Source organism: Saccoglossus kowalevskii, chromosome 20, assembly GCF_978046115.1.
Source record: "Saccoglossus kowalevskii chromosome 20, keSacKowa6.1, whole genome shotgun sequence".
Taxonomy (NCBI): domain Eukaryota; kingdom Metazoa; phylum Hemichordata; class Enteropneusta; family Harrimaniidae; genus Saccoglossus; species Saccoglossus kowalevskii.
Genome location: NC_140660.1, coordinates 20,611,502 through 20,630,816, shown reverse-complemented (window position 1 = coordinate 20,630,816; position 19,315 = coordinate 20,611,502). Strand labels below are relative to the sequence as shown.

The following is a 19,315-nucleotide window of genomic DNA, read 5'->3' as shown; positions in this document are numbered from 1 at the left end:
TAAATTCTTGTACGTACCGAGAAAAATACATATTTTTACAGTGTACGAAAAAAAATATTTGATTGATTATACGTTGTATGGAATTTATTTTTTCAATTTACGTTGTACGAACAAAAAATATATTGCAATTACGTTGAACGAAAATAACCCTTGCTCCCCCTAATAATATTAACATATACCTAATAAAAAATCTGTGAAAATAAACTTCATACAAAATAGCCAAAATGCATTTTAGCGTAAATTAGAGACATTAAGATGCGCATACGAGAACGGGACGAGAACGGATACGTCACTGCTTTGTGCATGACCTCCGCGCGAACCAATGACGTCATCGGTTGCCTGGTTGTTCGGCAGTCGTTTTGAACGTGATCAAGGTGACTGACTCGTAGTTGATTTCCGAGAGCTTTTCTCGCTGTCAATTTTGAATAATTTTCATTGACATTGATAAAACGTTTTATATTAGAGTGTTTTTGAATATTTATGATGAAATAAGAAATATTGGATGCATTTTAGCTGACATTTATACCCACTGAAAACGCATGATATTGATCTGCTGAAATAGGATTCGGCAAACAGACCTAGGACCTCAGCAGAGTTGATGGAAATAGTGAGAGCTCTGTCAAATGTCTGTGAACTAACTACTAATTCTGATTCCGGACGTGAAATGACATACAAAATTTTATTAGGTAGTTATTGTTGCCCATTGAGAGACGGATTGACATGGTTCTGGTTTCAGTTACGTTCCCGTTGTGGGCGCTTGTACTTAATCGTTTTCTGACACCCGAGAACGTAACGCAAACGAAATTAGAACATCACGTTACGTTCCCGTTACGTACGCAAATCTTAAACTCTCTATTAATTCTAGCTAAAATAATGTAGTAGATGAAATGTAGCATTTAAATATTGGTACGCATACAAGTTTTTCTCTATTCTCTTTCCTCAACGTGTGCCTTAAAGTGTAATCTTTAATTGATGGAATCTAGAGAAACGCTATCCCGATTGCTGGAATACATGCAATTGTAACAAAACTGTATCCCTTCAAATCGACCCACTTTTTAAAGCGAGATGATCGTCACCTGCGCACGGGAATTGAGTCCCAAGCGACGATAACAACACACGCTAGAACGCAAAGGCTCATGGGTAGACGCTTGTGTGTAAACAGTGACACGCAATGGTCATCTGACGCATGCGCAGGTGATGAGTTCCTGTTGCTATGAGTCCCATGTCGAACAGAACGCGACGCGACGCGACGACCACCGCCCTTTAATCAAATCATATAAACCGATGCGAACGAGGCTATTGTTCATCTGTCGTTCGGGACGGACATTGAAATCATGTTTTCCTCGTCATCTATTTTCGTTGTAATCGTGCTGATTACCACTGTCTGTAATGCAGACAGACCAACTGTAGAGATCTCTACTGGTACACTAATCGGTACTGTGGAAGAATTCAGCAGTGAATTCGTGGACGGTACACGGACTGTACATGTCTACAGGGGTATACCGTACGCTGAACCACCGGTCGGTGACCTGAGGTTTGCACCGCCTAAACCCAAGACACCGTGGCAAGGGGAGTACGATGCTGCCGACTTCCGTACTGCGTGCATACAACCGGAAACTCCGATGTGGCCTTCTGACAAAATACAAGACGAAGACTGTCTGCACTTGAATGTGTACGTACCACAGCCACAGGTGAGTAACTCATTGGGAGGTCAAACGGAGGTGTACGCTTACGCAATAACAAAGGGAGTTGCAATAACCTAAGCGAAATTTTGATAACAATATATATAAAAATCTGTTTATAACTGTTGTATCTTTGACTTTGCTATGGTTTCTTGTACTTTTATTCATTGAGTAGGGGTTACATAATCACATAATCATGACCTTTTCAGCTAATCACATTACGTCATGTATGTTGTCATGAGCTGATCACGTGTTACGCAATACAGAGTGGCACTTCACCGCTAACCTACAACCCGTCAACTTGTGTGTGTGTCTCCATCTTTATTCTGATACGTGAGTTTTCACGTATATTAAGTTTACTTTGTAGCAACGAGCTACAAAAGTAAAAGAGTCTTTTTAACAAGGAACACCGTGGTAAGATTTGGAGAGGGTTTTTAAAAGAAAAAGACAATTTAAAAAAAAAATAAGCAAAATTCCAACTGAAAATTGTTTCTTACGGTCCCACCCCAACCTGAACCTCGATCCTAACAATCCAGCCACCCAATGTATTTGCGGTAATCGGGTAGTCAGTATGTGTCATGAAGTGAGGCATATACAAAGTAGGGCAGGGTTAGGTTGAGGGTTATGGAAGAGGTGTCCTAATCAGCTCCCACCAACTCCCTGTGGCGATATTGGTCTTTGTTACAGTGATCACGTAAATAAAAAAGACCATTGCTACCTTCTTATTATTTTGTGGTTTTTTTACAGGACAGGGGTACCACGACTTTGAAATCCAGAATTCAGATTACTGACTTATTCGTAGTATAAAATCGTGAATAAACAACAATTTATTGACTCATAACAATTTCTAAACTGTGATTGCTCAGTCTGACTTTAGTTAGGGTACTTTTCAATTCTTTATTTTTTAGCTTAATTAAGTAGTTTTCCAAAATGAAGTTTGTTTTAAATTTTTTGTAAGTCCTCAGTTTGTTTTTTGTATTAGTGTTTTGTCTGTTATCATCATTAATTGAGTTAATCTAGTGCTTTATAAATACATTTTTTATTTTATCATATATCCGTGACATTTGTGACGATTTTAGCTCTATATTGTCAATATCTGATAGTGTTGTATTTGTAGATTTCAGTACTGAGTTAAGTTCATTGTACCACTTACTTTTTATAGTCTTGTTAAGTAGGAAGGCTTCCTTAATAATGGGGTTTTGAGTTTTGTTTAGGTGGTTTGTATATGTTATTAACTGTTTTTTAATGAATGAATCGATAGGATATCTACCCAACTCACTATAAATTCCCAATTTCGGAGTGTTTTTTGAAACGCCTAAGATGAAGCGACAAAAGCTGAGGTGTACATCTTCTATAGTAGAGTTGAATGAACTTTCTTCAGCCCATACTTCACATTCCATATATAAGAATTGGTCTTATTAGTTTATCAAACAATGATAACAATAATGAGGGACTGAGGCTTTCATTATGACCTAATTTGGCTTTCAAAGAGAATAATGCTTTCATTCCTTTGTATTTCAGATGTTTCATAGCCGCTCTAAATTTTCCATTAGGGCTGAGAACAATACCTAAATAATTATAATTTCTCACGATGTTAATCTCATTCCCTTCAAAAAAGAATAAATCACTGTCATAGAGTTTATTATTTTTATTAAAAACCATAATTTTTGTTTTTTCTGTGTTCACAGCGAGTTTCCATTTCTGTGTGTATTTTGAGACATTATCAAGAGCATTCTGGAGGCCACTTTTGGATTTAGAAAGAATAATTATATCATTTGCATACATTAGACAGCTGATTGGTGTGTTATTTAAATTTGGTGGATCACATGATTCATGGTCCAGGGTATTAGTTATTTCATTAATAAAAATGTTGAAGAGTGAAGGGCTCAGATTACACCCTTGCTTAACACCCAGTGTTGAATTAAATTGATTGGTTAGTCCATCTTTCATTTTTATTTTATATTTTATATTACTATACATACACTATTTTAATAATTTGATACATTTTACCTGTCACCCCACTGTTTAATAGTTTCCAGAATAGACCATCATGCCAAACACTATCAAAAGCCTTTTTCAGGTCTACAAAACAGGCATAAATTTTGTTTGTTTGCTTTAGCTTCTTTTTTTTTCATTCACTGTATTTTCATGCTGATTGTTGTTGGTGTGTTTTTCAATAATAGTTTTCAATATAAATAGGTTGTCGGTTGTACGACGACCTTTTCTGAAACCAAACTGTTGGTGAGACAAAATGTTATTTTTCTCAATAAAAGTGGTTAGCCTTGTATTAAGGATACTTGTAAATAGTTTGCCAAGGCAACTGGAGATTGCTATTTCCCTGTAGTTTGAGGGATTTAATTTAGATCCTGCTTTATGTATGGGTATTATTAAACTTGTATTCCATGCATGTGGGAAGATATTTGCATTGTAGATAGAGTTAAATATTTTTTTAATAGGTTTGATGAGGTAATGTTCACCGCATTTTAGCATCTCATTACAGATTTGGTCTTCTGCAGTTGATTTGTTGTTTTTCAATAATCTGATGGCTTGTTTAATTTCATTTTCCTGTATTGGTCCATCCAAATCAGTTTTACTAGCATCAAGTCCCTTAATTTCCCTATTTCTAAGATCTGATATAATACCGCCTTGTTCTTCTGTATTTTTACCAGGTTTAGAATTTAATAGATCTTTGAAGTGTGTCAACTATTTATCTGGTGCTATGCAATCAGTCTCTGACTTTCGTGTATTCGCGTCATTGTTGAGTTCACTTATTTTTTTCCAGAATGATGAATTGTTACCTTGAAGACTCTCAATTTCATTAAGCTGGTGTACTTTATTTTTTTTGTATTTGAGGATTTTTTTAAATTGTTTACGTAATTTTGAAGAATTTACCTCTAACAATAGGGTCATTAGGAAATCTCTGAATTAATTTAGTATGCATTTTAAGTTCATTACGTAATAAATGGCAATCTTTATCAAACCATATTTGGTTGTTTGTTTTTTTATTTATTTTATTTTTTATTATTCTTTTGAAGTGGATTTTTTTAAGGTTTTTTTCTGCCAATTGACATAGAAGTGAAGAGAAATCTGATACCATTTTGTCAGAGTTCTCATGGTTTGCCGACATAAATGTTTTGATTTCTTTACATTTTGCTAGCTCTAAAGCAGATAAAAATGTATTTTTTGAGTCACTGTCCCAAATATATTTAGTTGGTAAGGGATCCAATCTATTACTATGATTTCTTTGAGAATTATTTGGGAGGTCTGGATTTAAGCATAAAGATAGGATAATGGGACAGTGATCCGAAATGTGGGTTAATCTATCAACTTTGAAATATTGTACATAATTATAAATTGATTTAGAAATGACCCCAAAATCAAATGTACTGCAACCATTGGGTGAATAATAAGTGTATTTACCTGCCGAGTCCCCAACTCTCCTGCCATTTACAATTACAAGATTACATTCAATACACATTTGGGAGAGTTTTCTACCAAATTTGTTAACACAGGATTTTGAGACACTATCCATATTATTACGTGGTTCAAAATTATCATTCACATAATCCAAGGAAGCGGGATGTGTTGGTTTATGTCTTCATTAATAATGTCAGTTAATTCTCTATTCTAGAATTAAAGTCCCCTAACAAAATGACGTTTCATTTAGTGGAAAAGTGGAGTATGTCCTTTTCTAGGAGATGAAAAATATCCGTATCTGTTTTTTATGAATAATAGAATTCTCTGGTGGTATGTACACACATCCGATATAAATATCCTTCTGTATTTTAAACAAATCTCTATCAAGCTTACACCAGAGAAAGTGGTTTGAACAGTTACTGACTTTGTGTATGTAGTTGTTATATTGTGCTTTGTATAAGACAGCAACACCCCCTCTAGAAACTCTCTGCTTACTAATATCTAAATTTCTATCTTGTCTAATAATTTCAAAACTATTTAAGTTACTAGGCAAAATAAAAGAACTATTACTATTTAACCAAGTCTCCTGTAAACAAATACAATCTAGAGATAAAATGAAACTGGTAAATTCTGTGTTAGAAGTTTTGTTAATTAACCCATTAACGTTCCAACTGCCTAATTTAAATTTAGATGTTAATGGGAGCATACTAAAATTATAAAAGAAAATCAAAACACAAGAATCGTCTCACTTTGAATTGAAGATAACTTGGGAAAGATACTAGATATTATTATCAATATTCAAAATTCAGGGTACTTACGACAAGTGATCAAATAATTAATTCAATTTCAGGACAGCTTGGAAAGAGTTCATAAAGTCAATGAATTTTTCGAATTTCGAGAACATGTCTGAGGAGTTCATTGTACTGGATTGCGAGCGGTGTCTTGAGCATGTTGCTGGATACTGTTCCGTCTGGCGTTGGTGGCGCTCTTGATAGTTGTTCTGGTTGCGGTAGTTATCACGGCCTTCATTGCTGTATTGGCGTCGAAAAGTGGGCGGCTTTCTGGAAGAACGATTGTTGTAATAAACTGGTCTGCTACTGTTTGTAAATGATGTACTTTCTCGCACTTTATTCTTCATGGTTTGCTTGATGTTACGTACAAGACTAGCGGTTCCTATCTTGTTGATGTGAATGCCATCTTTGGAATACATGTTGCGCGATCTTGATAAATCGTCATGATTAATCAAAGTAATAACATTATCATCGCGTTTATCAACATATTCTCTCATCAGCTCATTGAACCTATTTATGTTCGTATTCATTTCCTAGTCATTGTTGTGACGTGATAATACTTCAGAGAAAATCACTTGTGCATTCGGCATGTTCTTACTAATAGTGTCTATTATTTGAATTGCTAATAGTTGACACTCGTTAGGTGACAGTCCTTCACTCAAATCATTTGTTCCTAAGTGTAACACAACGGTGTCAGTAGAATTAGATGTAATATCTCTAATGACTTCAGATGTACGCTTGAGTGTGTAGGTCTTTATATGATCTACTGAAGTACGTGGGAACATGCGAGTAACTGAGATGTTGCGCGTTAGAGAATCGCCAAATAACAGCCTCGTTGCAGTAGTGTCGTACTTAATTGAGACCTCCTCTGGCTAATGTAAACTGTTGGAGGATGACGTACTAGGGCTATTTGTCGGCTTTTCGGTTGTTGAGGTAACTGGTTTGCTGATTTTAGTATTATCGGGGGACTTCGCGTGATCATCAACGCAATCTTCGACAATTGTAATGGGAAATGAGGTTGATGTAGGAATATCAGTTGGCCTGTACGTAGATTGTGATTGTTTGTCAAGATCTGTATTGCTATTAGCATCTTGGTTCAGAAGCGCAACACAGGAATCACATTTCCTATTCACATCTTGCAATTTATTGTTCACTTCTTGTAATCTTGCCTTGCTCTCAGACTCGGATTTTTCTATTAATGATTGGAAGTGCTCTTTCGTGGTTATTAGTCTGTTTTCATATTCGGTTATTTTTTGCTTCATTGACTCTTCCATTTCTGACATCATAATTTCGTATGTACTCTTCCACTTTGTCTCTACTTCTTCAAGCTTCAGTTTCGTTGAGTGTTCTATATTTTTATATAATTATTGACTTGTAAGTCAACAGCGGTCTGGACAGCTAGATTTTTGTTGTCAACTAATTGAAGTATTGAACTTATTGACTTCTTCAGCTGGTCTACTTCCCCTTTCACCTGCTTATTGACTTCTTCAGCTGGTCTACTTCCCCTTTCACCTGCTTATTGACTTCTTCAGCTGGTCTACTTCCCCTTTCACCTGCTTATTGACTTCTTCAGCTGGTCTACTTCCCCTTTCACCTGCTTATTGACTTCTTCAGTTGGTCTACTTCCCCTTTCACCTGCTTATTGACTTCTTCAGCTGGTCTACTTCCCCTTTCACCTGCTTATTGACTTCTTCAGCTGGTCTACTTCCCCTTTCACCTGCTTATTGACTTATTCAGCTGGTCTACTTCCCCTTTCACCTGCTTATTGACTTCTTCAGTTGGTCTACTTCCCCTTTCACTTGCTTATTGACTTCTTCAGCTGGTCAACTTCCCCTTTCACCTGCTTATTGACTTCTTCAGCTGGTCTACTTCCCCTTTCACCTGCTTATTGACTTCTTCAGTTGGTCTACTTCCCCTTTCACCTGCTTATTGACTTCTTCAGCTGGTCTACTTCCCTTTTCACCTGCTTATTGACTTCTTCAGCTGGTCTACTTCCCCTTTCACCTGCTTATTGACTTCTTCAGCTGCTCTACTTCCCTTTTCACCTGCTTATTGACTTCTTCAGCTGGTCTACTTCCCCTTTCACCTGCTTATTGACTTCTTCAGCTGGTCTACTTCCCCTTTCACCTGCTTATTGACTTCTTCAGCTGGTCTACTTCCCCTTTCACCTGCTTATTGACTTCTTCAGTTGGTCTACTTCCCCTTTCACTTGCTTATTGACTTCTTCAGCTGGTCTACTTCCCCTTTCACCTGCTTATTGACTTCTTCAGCTGGTCTACTTCCCCTTTCACCTGCTTATTGACTTCTTCAGTTGGTCTACTTCCCCTTTCACCTGCTTATTGACTTCTTCAGCTGGTCTACTTCCCCTTTCACCTGCTTATTGACTTCTTCAGCTGGTCTACTTCCCCTTTCACCTGCTTATTGACTTCTTCAGCTGGTCTACTTCCCCTTTCACCTGCTTATTGACTTCTTCAGCTGGTCTACTTCCCCTTTCACCTGCTTATTGACTTCTTCAGCTGGTCTACTTCCCCTTTCACCTGCTTATTGACTTCTTCAGCTGGTCTACTTCCCCTTTCACCTGCTTATTGACTTCTTCAGCTGGTCTACTTCCCCTTTCACCTGCTTATTGACTTCTTCAGCTGGTCTACTTCCCCTTTCACCTGCTTATTGACTTCTTCAGCTGGTCTACTTCCCCTTTCACCTGCTTATTGACTTCTTCAGTTGGTCTACTTCCCCTTTCACCTGCTTATTGACTTCTTCAGCTGGTCTACTTCCCCTTTCACCTGCTTATTGACTTCTTCAGCTGGTCTACTTCCCCTTTCACCTGCTTATTGACTTCTTCAGCTGGTCTACTTCCCCTTTCACCTGCTTATTGACTTCTTCAGCTGGTCTACTTCCCCTTTCACCTGCTTATTGACTTCTTTAGTTGGTCTACTTCCCCTTTCACTTGCTTATTGACTTCTTCAGCTGGTCTACTTCCCCTTTCACCTGCTTATTTCACCTGCTTATTGACTTCTTCAGCTGGTCTACTTCCCCTTTCACCTGCTTATTGACTTCTTCAGCTGGTCTACTTCCCCTTTCACCTGCTTATTGACTTCTTCAGCTGGTCTACTTCCCCTTTCACCTGCTTATTGACTTCTTCAGCTGGTCTACTTCCCCTTTCACCTGCTTATTGACTTCTTCAGCTGGTCTACTTCCCCTTTCACCTGCTTATTGACTTCTTCAGCTGGTCTACTTCCCCTTTCACCTGCTTATTGACTTCTTCAGCTGGTCTACTTCCCCTTTCACCTGCTTATTGACTTCTTCAGCTGGTCTACTTCCCCTTTCACCTGCTTATTGACTTCTTCAGCTGGTCTACTTCCCCTTTCACCTGCTTATTGACTTCTTCAGCTGGTCTACTTCCCCTTTCACCTGCTTATTGACTTCTTCAGCTGGTCTACTTCCCCTTTCACCTGATTATTGACTTCTTCAGCTGGTCTACTTCCCCTTTCACCTGCTTATTGACTTCTTCAGCTGGTCTACTTCCCCTTTCACCTGCTTATTGACTTCTTCAGCTAGTCTACTTCCCCTTTCACCTGCTTATTGACTTCTTCAGTTGGTCTACTTCCCCTTTCACCTGCTTATTGACTTCTTCAGCTGGTCTACTTCCCCTTTCACCTGCTTATTGACTTCTTCAGCTGGTCTACTTCCCCTTTCACCTGCTTATTGACTTCTTCAGTTGGTCTACTTCCCCTTTCACCTGTTTATTGACTTCTTCAGCTGGTCTACTTCCCCTTTCACCTGCTTATTGACTTCTTCAGCTGGTCTACTTCCCCTTTCACCTGCTTATTGACTTCTTCAGCTGGACTACTTCCCCTTTCACCTGCTTATTGACTTCTTCAGCTGGTCTACTTCCCCTTTCACTTGCTTATTGACTTCTTCAGCTGGTCTACTTCCCCTTTCACTTGCTTATTGACTTCTTCAGCTGGACTACTTCCCCTTTCACCTGCTTATTGACTTCTTCAGCTGGTCTACTTCCCCTTTCACCTGCTTATTGACTTCTTTAGTTGGTCTACTTCCCCTTTCACTTGCTTATTGACTTCTTCAGCTGGTCTACTTCCCCTTTCACCTGCTTATTTCACCTGCTTATTGACTTCTTCAGCTGGTCTACTTCCCCTTTCACCTGCTTATTGACTTCTTCAGCTGGTCTACTTCCCCTTTCACCTGCTTATTGACTTCTTCAGCTGGTCTACTTCCCCTTTCACCTGCTTATTGACTTCTTCAGCTGGTCTACTTCCCCTTTCACCTGCTTATTGACTTCTTCAGCTGGTCTACTTCCCCTTTCACCTGCTTATTGACTTCTTCAGCTGGTCTACTTCCCCTTTCACCTGCTTATTGACTTCTTCAGCTGGTCTACTTCCCCTTTCACCTGCTTATTGACTTCTTCAGCTGGTCTACTTCCCCTTTCACCTGCTTATTGACTTCTTCAGCTGGTCTACTTCCCCTTTCACCTGCTTATTGACTTCTTCAGCTGGTCTACTTCCCCTTTCACCTGCTTATTGACTTCTTCAGCTGGTCTACTTCCCCTTTCACCTGATTATTGACTTCTTCAGCTGGTCTACTTCCCCTTTCACCTGCTTATTGACTTCTTCAGCTGGTCTACTTCCCCTTTCACCTGCTTATTGACTTCTTCAGCTAGTCTACTTCCCCTTTCACCTGCTTATTGACTTCTTCAGTTGGTCTACTTCCCCTTTCACCTGCTTATTGACTTCTTCAGCTGGTCTACTTCCCCTTTCACCTGCTTATTGACTTCTTCAGCTGGTCTACTTCCCCTTTCACCTGCTTATTGACTTCTTCAGTTGGTCTACTTCCCCTTTCACCTGTTTATTGACTTCTTCAGCTGGTCTACTTCCCCTTTCACCTGCTTATTGACTTCTTCAGCTGGTCTACTTCCCCTTTCACCTGCTTATTGACTTCTTCAGCTGGTCTACTTCCCATTTCACCTGCTTATTGACTTCTTCAGCTGGTCTACTTCCCCTTTCACCTGCTTATTGACTTCTTCAGTTGGTCTACTTTCCCTTTCACCTGCTTATTGACTTCTTCAGTTGGTCTACTTCCCCTTTCACCTGCTTATTGACTTCTTCAGTTGGTCTACTTCCCCTTTCACCTGCTTATTGACTTCTTCAGCTGGTCTACTCCCCCTTTCACCTGCTTATTGACTTCTTCAGTTGGTCTACTTCCCCTTTCACCTGCTTATTGACTTCTTCAGCTGGTCTACTTCCCCTTTCACTTGCTTATTGACTTCTTCAGCTGGTCTACTTCCCCTTTCACTTGCTTATTGACTTCTTCAGCTGGACTACTTCCCCTTTCACTTGCTTATTGTCTTCTTTTGTATTGTCTACAATGTCCTGTATTTCATGTATTTTAGTATTAATTACTTGTTTATCTTCGTTATTCGAATCCACAATCTTTGTATACTTGTTTTCTAATAAGGTGATTCTTCCATTAAATTGGTTTGTAGTCTTCTGTATGCGCGTAAAATAGTCTGTTATGATTGATGACGACTAATTATTTTGTTTGGATGGCGTTGATTTTAATCTCCCTTTTAAAGATTGTTCGAATATGTTCTTTGTTTTGCCTTCAATACTCGGAGAGCTCGTTGGACTCATTACTTGAGTCCCTTTATAGTCATCAATGTTTTTTTCGCTACCAGATTTGTTGTCACTGTTATTTTCAGCGACTGATTTGTCGCCTGCTGCATCAAGTTCACTGGCAATACATGTATCGTTGTTACATGTTACAGTGGAAGCATCATTTACTGAAGTGTCGGTGCACACAGCAGCGGAAATAAGAAATTTCTTAGCTTCTTCTTTACTGTGAAACCCTTTAAATAAATGGCTAGGATATTTATCAACCATCTTGTGGCATTCATCCCAGGTTGTCACGATACCTGTGGATCGGCCTTTTGCGACGGCATACAAGTTTTTACCAGATTTCTTTGTCTTAGATTTCCTTTGTGTGGAGCTGACCTGCATTTTGATTTCGTCATTCTCGTACAGAAACATCGGATCACGTACCTCCTTGCGTATTCTTTTTTTCTTCGGCCATTCTATCAGCAGCGAATTCAATATGTTTTTATAGTTGTTTCTAGATATACAGAGATGTGGATTTCCCAAGTTACCAACACAAAAACAAAACTTATTACAGAGCACGAAGTGTGACTGTGTTTATGGCAGCCATCTTTATCTACCTGTCTGTGCAGACACTTCGGGATGCACTGCCCTATGTAAATACATGCCATTGATTCCGCACTTCGGACTTAGTACGGTTACACATGATATGGTCATATTTATTAGTCAAAACAGTTAGAGAGGACAGTCTGGTACATATCATACATGGGAAGAGTTTCCAGAAGTTTCCAAATACGCCCACAGATGTAACCTTTAACCTCTAACCTTTCACTGGGTCCACGGTATTGTAAGAATGGACTACTAAGTATATATTTACACTTGGTCTACCACGGCCTACTCAAACAACGGCATGGACCGGAGCCTCCAGCAAAATGGAGTGGCTGGATGCGAACAGATTCTTGATCAAACAAGTGCCTGTAAATGTATTTGTGTACGGAAAATCAAAATTATATTATCCGTGTTTCATTTGACGACCAAATATAAATATGGCGCACTCAACCGTGGGCCCAGCGCTAGGTCCCTGATAAGAGATTTCCCAAGATATAATAAGGCACTGACGAACGGTTCAATATTAGTGATGCTTAAATAAGATGAACAATTTTATCAATTTCAGTGCAATAGCACACATGTAATGCCTGGATTTATGAACCCGCTTAAGTATTGGGTCCGGAACAATGATGTACGATACTGTCAACAATGAGCGAGGTCATCGTCGTTACCATTAATCAAATATTATTTTATGTTGTCAAAACTGTGTACACAAAGTCTACTTTTGAAAACTGCTGATTTACATTTTGTTTACCGGAAAATTATCCTCGTCTGTTCTACTACTTGGCAAGCGAGTCATACAGTTGAACGGTTTTTATTTCAATATTGCAGAAAGATAACACGCCTGTAATGGTATGGATCCACGGAGGAGCCTTCATTATAGGATCCGGAACGAGGCTGTACGATGCAACCATACTGTCTTCATTGAATGACGTCATTGTAGTCACCATTAATTATCGATTGGGGGCGCTTGGATTTTTCAGCACAGGTGAATATTTTGACAGCGGATATGAAATATTTGTAAAATAATAAATAACTTTACCGCCCACTGCGAAATCTCGCGTAATACGTGAAGTGGCAGATAGAACATCTGCCGTAAAATAGAATGATTTTCATTCAGAGTTTGCAAATCCGATATAGGGGTAACATTCACCCAGGTCAATAAATATGAGATAGCATAATGATTTGATGTATAGGTAATGATAAAATAACTGTAGAATATGAATTTGAGCAGGTTAACAGATTAAGATCGATTTTTAAATAATAAACACTAACTTACAAAATGAATGTTTTGGTATTTGTATAACCCGTTAAGTGAACCTATAAAACATGCCACATATTACCACATTGTTCTCGTTGACAGGTGATGACGTAGCACCCGGTAACTATGGTTTCTTAGATCAAGTAGAAGCACTCGGTTGGGTGCAACAGAACATTGCAGGTACGAGAGCAATAACAATCATTAATACTGTTTTCTTGTGTTATTTTTTAAGCATTTCAAAATTTGTAATTATTGGTCATGTTTCTACCTTTGTTCAGTTTATTTTGTACCTTTTTGTTTAGTGAATTTTATGTTGCCAATGTAAAAAATAAATAATTTCTTTGTATAGCTTTTGGAGGAGATCCAAATACTGTTACATTATTTGGCCAAAGTGCGGGTGCCATAAGTATACATTATCACGTGTTATCTCCAATGAGTAAAGGGTTGTTCAAACGAACTATTCTGCAGGTATGTGATACGTACAAATATGGATTCACGAAAGCGTCCTTCTTGTATAGTTTAACAGTAATGAACGACCCGCCATACCATAACGGTTGAAGTCTCACTTTGTGCGACGTACATAGAGCACAAGGTGAGCTTAAATCAATTGTGGGCTGGTGAAGAGTTCATTATTGTTATTATTTTATAGTACTGTCAATACCAGTGGATTTTCTGCCATTGAAAAGCAGAAAAGTGCATGGTGAACAGAACAGTTTCACAGGCCCCTGAATCAGCATAATTTAAAACCTCGTACTGCAAATTCGTTTTCACAATCTAATATGTCAAACTAAGAAAGACACTGGTTTTAATCCATCAAATATTATCATATTTTAAATAATTTACATTGCGAGTGGACGGGTGACTTATGTGTGGTCTAAACTAACACATATAAGTTACCTCCGGGCTAACATTATTTCACCCACACGATCGGGCAAAATTTATACTATGGGGTCGCCATCTTGAATACGGCATGAAACTAAATGAAGAAAGTCTCTTTATTTAGTTTCATGTTTCTGTACGCTTTACGATATTGAAATCCGTTGTTGTTGGCAGTAGACCATTTTATTATGATGCCGATTTTAGTATTAATTACTTGGTACCTCACAATTTCTCTTCGTTTTAAATAGCTGCTCTTTTCTTCGTTTCCGAACACAACACAACACAACACAACATTGCATTCATATCCATGGTACGGGGCCTTGTTACCCAATAATGGTATACATTATCGCGAATAATCTGCATCATCAAATTCATCGATTGTACGTCCGATAGTTTTAAGACAGTGGACGCGATGACGGGAAAGAATGGAACCACGAGAAGCAAAAATCAAGTCTTTTTTTCACAATCTGTCAGCGGCCATTCCAAATGATGGAATTTTGTTACTATTACTTTTACAGAGTGGCACGGCCACAATAAAGGGATTTATGGCGCAATCCGATGATGCATCTAGGACTAATATAATAGCGAATGGCCTTGGTAAATTTGTTGGATGTGAAAAAGACAACAGTAAAGAGTTACTTGAATGTCTTCGTGCTGTACCAGCGGACGAGTTTAGAGATGCGTTTTACGTCACAAAGGTGAGTACCAATCCGACGACCACTCATGAATTCTCAGTTCACGTGATATTATTATTTATAACGTCACGAAATTGCAGGCTCGTTCGCGGTTGGTTAACGACAATGTGCACGGTCACAGATATTCCACGAATTCGTGATGCTGTGTGAGTACATTCACGACATTTGTTTTCAGACAACTGCATGTTGGGAAGCATCAAATGTAAACATACGACGTCACAGTGCGACGGCCTATATCATTTATCTGAAATTGTTTCAGAGAAGCAAACCAGTAATCAAAATGTAGAAAGGTGACAAACAAACTGCACTCTGATTAGTCTGACTGTTGGGGTCGGGTAGCCAATCAGGCGCACACTCACTGAAAAGTTACAACAAAGTAACGCTGTTTGAGTTGAACGTATCAATATCGTCTGTTCGCATTTAATCTACGCTGCGCACTGAAAGGCGTTTCATTGTTAGGACAGTTCTATTTTAAAGCGGGAGGGTCGTCACCTGCGCACGCGCGGGAATTGAGTCCCAAGCGACGATAACATTGCATGCTAAAAACGCAAAGGCTCAAGGATAGACGCGTGTTTGTAAACAATGACATGCTAAGGCCACCTGACGCAAGCGCAGGTGACGACTCCCCCGCTTTAAGTAAAACATATAAACGATTTCATTTATGTACATATCTATATCGCTGATATATGTTCTTCTTAGAGCTCTAATTTTTTAAAATTTATTTTTATCAGCTCGCCATTGCCAACATGACCAAAATTAAAGATATGATGATACCATTTCCACCCACTTTGGATGGAGAATTTGTAAAGGAGGATCCTTTGAACACAGAGACGAAATTCAATGGCGAGGAACTGATGATTGGTGCCACGACTGATGAAGGATTCATGATGTACCTTCCATTATTTCCGGTTCATGACAGCGAGTTCACTGTGAACAAGACTATGTATGAGGCGATGTATTCCATGCTTATTTCAGATAAGAACCAAGCTGTTTTAGACGCAGTTAAACTGATTTACGTTGACTGGGACCACGCTGATGAGGAAGATGCCAACTACCTCTCAGCGTTATGTCAGATGGCAGGGGATATGATGTTCGTTTGTCCAAGTGACTTAGCTGCACGTGCTCATTCCGCACAAGGAATTAACACGTATTTGTACCAGATGACGCACGTACCAGCAACTACATTATGGCCTGTCAAAACTGGTACATCACTGCATGCAGATGACATCCAATTCGTCTTTGGTTACCCTCTGCTATCCGAGATGCAGCTAGTTCTTGGTGGTAACGAGAAGACTTTATTTAAGCAGACGCCAAATGAAAATGATATTCAGGTGTCTTTACAAACTATGAAGTACTGGACGAATTTTGCTAAAACTGGGTGAGTTTCTGATTTCTAAAACACTGAATCCACTACGCTAATTAACCACAGAAGTTAATGCATTACACTGATTAACCTTATAAAGCTAATCATTATATTAGTTAACCACAGAAGTGAATCCATCACATTATTTAACCGTGGAAGTGAACCCATTATATTATTTAACCATAACCATACATATGCACAACAGTCTGTTTCACAATCTGATTCAAATGATGGCCATGTGTGTGCTGACAAATCATCAAATTCAAACGTTTCTGGCATTCCAGATCTGGATCTTGGATGTTTACCGATGGATTCTGTTCAAACATTGTAAATTTATAGGAGCTTGATTTGCGTCATTTAATTTTTTAGATTTGATTCAAAATGACCGACTGGCGGCCATTTTTAGTGAATGGGGTTCTAGTGTCTAGTGACATGCTTATGTTCAATTTTTGTATATATATTATAAATCATGTCATAGATGTACAGATATATATTGGTTTGACGATCTGATTCAAAATGGCTGAATGGTTGTCATTTTTGTGCTGACAAATCACCGAAATCAAGCATTTCTACACAGGATCTGTGATTTTTAAAGGAGAATTTTGTTAAAACTTTGTACATACATTGAACATTATCGGATCTTGATGCACGCCATTTTGTTTTCCAGATGGGATTCAAAATGGCCGACTGGCGGACATTTTGTTTTAACTAATGTGGTTCCTGAGCCAGCTCTGTGATACGAATTGACTGACGATGCTCAAACTTGTGTATATATCATTTCACATATAATATATGACTACACGCTATGCCAACCTGTACTGTTTAATTTTCTTCTCACAAGCACAACGCTTAGAGGAAACGTGTTAGTTGTCTAATTACCTAAAACGATTGCAATATATGCACGGGTTTGTGGTGATAAACAATAGATTTAACTGATTGATTGATTGATTGATTGATTGATTGAATGTCCAATAGTAACACTTTGTATTTATTCCAGTAATCCTAATCGTAGTTCTGCAAGTGATGACGATAACAACGATGACTGGCCATTGTTTACAGTGCCTGGTTTAGCGTATAAACAACTCTCATTATCAATGGAGAATAGTAATGCATTGAAAGCAAGAGAATGTGCATTCTGGAATCAATTTGTAAAAAAGCTTCAGCAATCCGGTGAGTTGACAAAATGTAACAAAGTTAATGACATAGTTAATCAGTCTTTTAGCTTGACTATTATAAAATGTGGTTTTATTTTGAAATTGTTATTTATTAGTACATTTAACTGTACCAGTAAATAAGAAAACAATTTCTGGCCGATCTGTCCTACAAAATCGATGCGTGTGCAGTTGTTTCATTTTAATTTTAAAATTGTCATTACATTGGTCTTTTATATACATTTGTTAAAAAAAAAGTACCTAAACCAAAAAAACTACGCACTTGTTTTGACTGACGCGCGCGGTGAACTGGAAATATGACTGGTTTATTTATAGACCTTGGCTAGCTTTCACTGGATGAAGTTCTCGCCAAATAATTTGATCAAGTATAAGTAATAACATCTGTATTTGATCTTATAATTTCTGATTCCTGAATTGATAGCGTTTGTGGCTTGATTCCAACAAACCCGATGGTAGGACATATTTTGAATGTCCTATGCGCATGGATTAGCGGTGTACTACGACTTGCAGTTGAACAACTCTCACGATCATATTTACTCAGTGAAACACACACGCACCATCTCCTTTCAATTTATTTTCTCTGCAAGAAAACATCCATGTTTCCCAACTGTCTTATATAGTTTTTATAACTGTCCCTTTTTGAATCCATCCAAACTAACTTCAGGATCTTTTGTCTTCTTTATCGATTTGTCTGTCCGTTGTTCGTTTGACCTTTCATATTTTTGTCCCAACATCTTCACGCATGCGCAAAAATCGCGTGTGATGGTAAATTCGGGAATCAGGAATTGAATGTAGAGTTGTATATTTGTAAAAAATATATATAATGGTTACCGAGATATTAAATTCAAATGGCCGTCGAGATCTCGCTTATAGCGAGAGAGTCACAAATATTTTTTTGTCCATCAAATAGTGTAGTGTATTTTTTCCCGTCGTCACGTCCACTGTTCCCAATAATTCCCATGGTCACAGTGGACGAGATGACGTACGAGATTTAAGAGGCGATAATAAAGAAGTCGAGTGGCTTTCTCGTTATCGACGAGATATCAGCGGATATTTGTGTCTAATGTAAATTCTAACTATCATTTCATTTATCTTTTTTTCAAAGGTGATACATGTGTCAACAAAGAAGAATCTAAATACTCCGAAGAAGCAAACAGTCCTTAGAAATATCCGCATATCTCTCGAAATGATTTAGATTTAGAGCACCAATGGTGATTATATAGTGTGGTTTTGCTGGAAGAAAACATGAAATAATGTGAATGAAGGATGTTGTTGAAAATAAAATGGCTATGTTTGTTAATAAAATAATTTGTTAATATAATAGTGTGGCATCCATTAGTTCTTGTTATTCTTATTAATGAGGTATTAAATGAAAAAGCTTTGTGTAGTGTTCAAATATTTGCGATGTTTAACAAGTTGCTTTGCAAGTATTTGACAGAAGATCAATACAATATTGACGCCTACTTACGTCACATACGCGTTTCCTCGCTAGAGGGCGCTGTTTGAAATGCAGTTGCTTCAACAGAATATCTTTATAATCATTTACACACAGAATCTATTCTATTTTTATCTTGCGATCCGCCTACATGATAGTTTAACACTGTTTATATTGTACGCGCTCTGTTGGATTTTTTCTCTGTCTCATTAAATATTAGAATTTACGAAAGTGACGGGGTGACTATGAACCCCTTATCAGACGTTGTAAGCTAAGAGTAATTAAGCTCCGATGAAGTGTATTCTCGGGGCGGACATCCGGGCATTTTCATCGCATGGCAACCATCACGGTGAAAACAAAGGCCGAAAACTCTCAAAAAACGGTACTTTGGGATAGTTGTTG

General features: G+C 38.2%; 1 protein-coding gene across 1 annotated transcript; it reads left to right on the top strand.

The window, feature by feature from the left end:
• The first annotated feature begins 1,240 nt into the window (after positions 1-1,240).
• LOC102803221 (acetylcholinesterase-like) lies at positions 1,241-18,799 on the top strand. The gene is made up of 8 exons (XM_085494261.1): positions 1,241-1,691; positions 12,940-13,096; positions 13,472-13,549; positions 13,719-13,837; positions 14,767-14,946; positions 15,675-16,321; positions 17,304-17,476; positions 18,584-18,799. The coding sequence occupies exons 1-8, from the start codon at positions 1,335-1,337 to the stop codon at positions 18,640-18,642; spliced, it is 1,770 nt and encodes a 589-aa protein (XP_085350387.1). The 5' UTR covers positions 1,241-1,334; the 3' UTR covers positions 18,643-18,799.
• The last annotated feature ends 516 nt before the right edge of the window (positions 18,800-19,315 follow it).